Here is a 2729-nt window from a genome sequence, read left to right on the forward strand (position 1 = left end):
GATGATACTCAGTCTCCGGGTCACCACCCCACATATAAGATTATCCCTTAAAGGGAAAACCTCGGAAAAACCCAACGTATTTTCATTAAATGATGAAAAAAATCATTATATTATTTTTTTAGTACACTAAAACCCTTGTATTTTCTAAAATTCTTATAATGTTCAATTTTCCTAATTTTTTACCCACATATAAACAATGTCGGGTGGAGCCGGTTCTGAAGGAGGGGGATAAGAACAATGATAGAAGAGAGAATAATCTATAAAAGGGGCTTTTCTCCGAGTTCCGTATTTTCCTCCGATTTTTCACAAAGAAGAAAAAAAAATACGACGGCTAATTTTCAGAGGTGAGAGGATCTTCGAGGTAATCAACCGTTTTTTTCTAAATCGTCTCTTAAATCTACATATGCGAAGATATTATGTATGTATGTATGTATGTATGTATGTATATGGATATGTTTATGTGTTGTTCCTTTGAGTTGAGTCTAAGATTAACTTAGGGTTCTTGTTTGCGGAAAATCCTAGGATCTCTTGGGGTGGTGTTTGAGTGATGGCTTCGAAGCGGATCTTGAAAGAACTCAAGGATCTTCAGAAAGATCCTCCGACCTCTTGCAGCGCAGGTATCGTATCCACATCCATCGTTTAGATCCTGTTTTTTTTGTGATTGTTACTAGTTCTTGTGTTTGATCTTTGTATTTTGTTGCTCAAAGTAGTCTTATTGTGTGTTGAATCAATGTTTTATATATGTAACCTAGGTTTGATTTGTTGTTGTTGCTAAACTTTGGGGATCATATGACTTGTTGGATTTTGTTTGTGGTTGTGTGGTAATTGCCGAGAAGATGATCTTATCTCTCGTGTAAGTAGTTAAAAGATTTCTTAGTATAGCTGCTGACATGTGATTGACCAATGAAATGAGCTCTCTATTTAGGCATTCCATGGCTTTGTGAGTTTCTTGATGATTTGCTATCTTCACTGCTCACCTCATCAATGATCTAATGTTTTATAGTTCTGTTTCCATTTAGCATGTTGATAGTAAGCTAATTTGATAAAATTGAATTGTTCATAGTTCATAGTTCATATGGTTTACCCTCTCTTCTGTAAGTGTGATTTTAGGCCCAGTGGCAGAAGACATGTTTCACTGGCAAGCTACAATCATGGGGCCACCTGACAGCCCTTATGCTGGTGGAGTTTTTCTAGTTACTATTCATTTCCCTCCTGATTATCCATTTAAGCCACCTAAGGTATAATATAACCTCTTATTCAAGAATTCATTATTTTTTGCATATATATTAGTATATTGTTTACTCAACTTTTTAAACATCTCTTTTATAGGTGGCTTTCAGGACAAAGGTTTTCCACCCGAACATCAACAGCAATGGCAGCATTTGTCTTGATATTTTGAAGGAACAATGGAGCCCAGCTTTAACCATTTCCAAGGTTTGTACTTTAGACTTAATGTATTCAGACACCATTCCTCCCCCAAATGATGAATCCTGTGAAAATTGTTTGTTGAAATAAATATGAGGGGTAAAATGGTCATTTTATGAAATTAGGTTTTACTGTCGATTTGCTCGTTGTTGACGGACCCCAACCCTGATGACCCTCTTGTGCCGGAGATTGCTCACATGTACAAGACGGATAGGAGCAAGTATGAGACAACTGCACGAAGCTGGACCCAAAAGTATGCCATGGGCTAGTAGTAGTTTCTCAAACTCAAGTCGTCCTTTTCCTTTTGCTACTTTTTTTCTCAAGAAAAAAAAAATGTAATGACTAAAATGAGTAATGAATGAAAAATGTGTGAATTATGTTTTATGTAAGATAAAGAGGGTTTAAAAGGTAAAGGTAACAAACATGCTCCACCTTAAATATTTTTGTTTATTTGCTTTCCTTTCCTGAACAATTTAATCTTGTTCGATTTGCATAGCTCTTGTTTCTTGCTTGCAGTTTATGTGAGATACACAAGTTTTTTTATTGCTGTCATGTATATATCGTTATAAGTACAAAAAGAAAAAACTTAAGAAACTTACTATTCGCTCTCATTGTGATGATAGTTAAATTCTAAGGCATTCGCTAATACTGTTTATTAGAATTTTGACGCCATGAACAAGTATAGTACAATTCCAAGTGGAAAAGCACGTGAGACAATTCTCTAGGTTATTTTATTAATTTTGATTTTGATTAGTTGTGTCATTGTGTTCCATAGGTTCGACCTAGCTTTGTATGTGTTTATTTAGTAGTCATAGGTAAATTTGTTTAACTACTAAGGATAATATATACAAGAAAAATGTCATCTATTCAAGAACTAAATCCTGGCTGAAGTTGACAATTCGAGAACACATAGTTTGCGCAAAATACGAACTTAAAGAACGTTTTTTTTATTGTGATTCATGTAAACAATCCACTCACTTGTACACATCAAAGTAGGTAAAAGCTCAAATATTTTCCGAAAATTGCCTTAAACTGCTATATAGCCATTTGCTTATAAAATTGGGTTTTTTCAACCAATTTTGGGTTTTGGGCCGGGCTGAATTAGTTAACCGGTCCCTTTTAAAATTGGCTAACCTGCCACGTTGAATACGAATGGGACATCACATGACCACGACCATATCTTCAATAACCGATGAACCGATCCTTGTTAAAGCGGTTTTGGGCCAGGACTGGGCCCAAATCCCTCCAAACACCCGGACACCACACACATTCATACAGTATTCCATATTTTTCAGCTCAAACGA

At 35.6% G+C, this 2729-nt stretch overlaps 1 protein-coding gene across 2 annotated transcripts; it reads left to right on the top strand.

Moving 5' to 3' along the window:
* Positions 1 to 223: 223 nt before the first annotated feature.
* Positions 224 to 1920, top strand: LOC145165318 (ubiquitin-conjugating enzyme E2-17 kDa). 2 transcript variants are annotated; one of them, XM_079084035.1, is made up of 5 exons: positions 224 to 361; positions 523 to 617; positions 1111 to 1238; positions 1330 to 1434; positions 1551 to 1920. In XM_079084035.1, the coding sequence occupies exons 2-5, from the start codon at positions 548 to 550 to the stop codon at positions 1692 to 1694; spliced, it is 447 nt and encodes a 148-aa protein (XP_078940161.1). In that variant the 5' UTR covers positions 224 to 361; positions 523 to 547; the 3' UTR covers positions 1695 to 1920. The 2 variants fall into 2 exon arrangements, with proteins under 2 accessions (XP_078940161.1, XP_078940162.1); XM_079084036.1 differs by having other exon boundaries at positions 230 to 344.
* The last annotated feature ends 809 nt before the right edge of the window (positions 1921 to 2729 follow it).

This window comes from Lactuca virosa, chromosome 3 (genome assembly GCF_052849685.1).
Source record: "Lactuca virosa cultivar CGN04683 chromosome 3, Lactuca_virosa_CGN04683_v6, whole genome shotgun sequence".
NCBI lineage: Eukaryota > Viridiplantae > Streptophyta > Magnoliopsida > Asterales > Asteraceae > Lactuca > Lactuca virosa.

Bases quoted from the DNA above. Each gene is read 5' to 3' on its own strand.
- LOC145165318 (XM_079084035.1), top strand. From the start codon at position 548: ATGGCTTCGAAGCGGATCTTGAAAGAACTCAAGGATCTTCAGAAAGAT. The intron at 1,239-1,329 runs GTATAATATAAC...TCTCTTTTATAG, and splicing joins ATCCATTTAAGCCACCTAAG to GTGGCTTTCAGGACAAAGGT. The intron at 1,435-1,550 runs GTTTGTACTTTA...TTATGAAATTAG, and splicing joins CAGCTTTAACCATTTCCAAG to GTTTTACTGTCGATTTGCTC.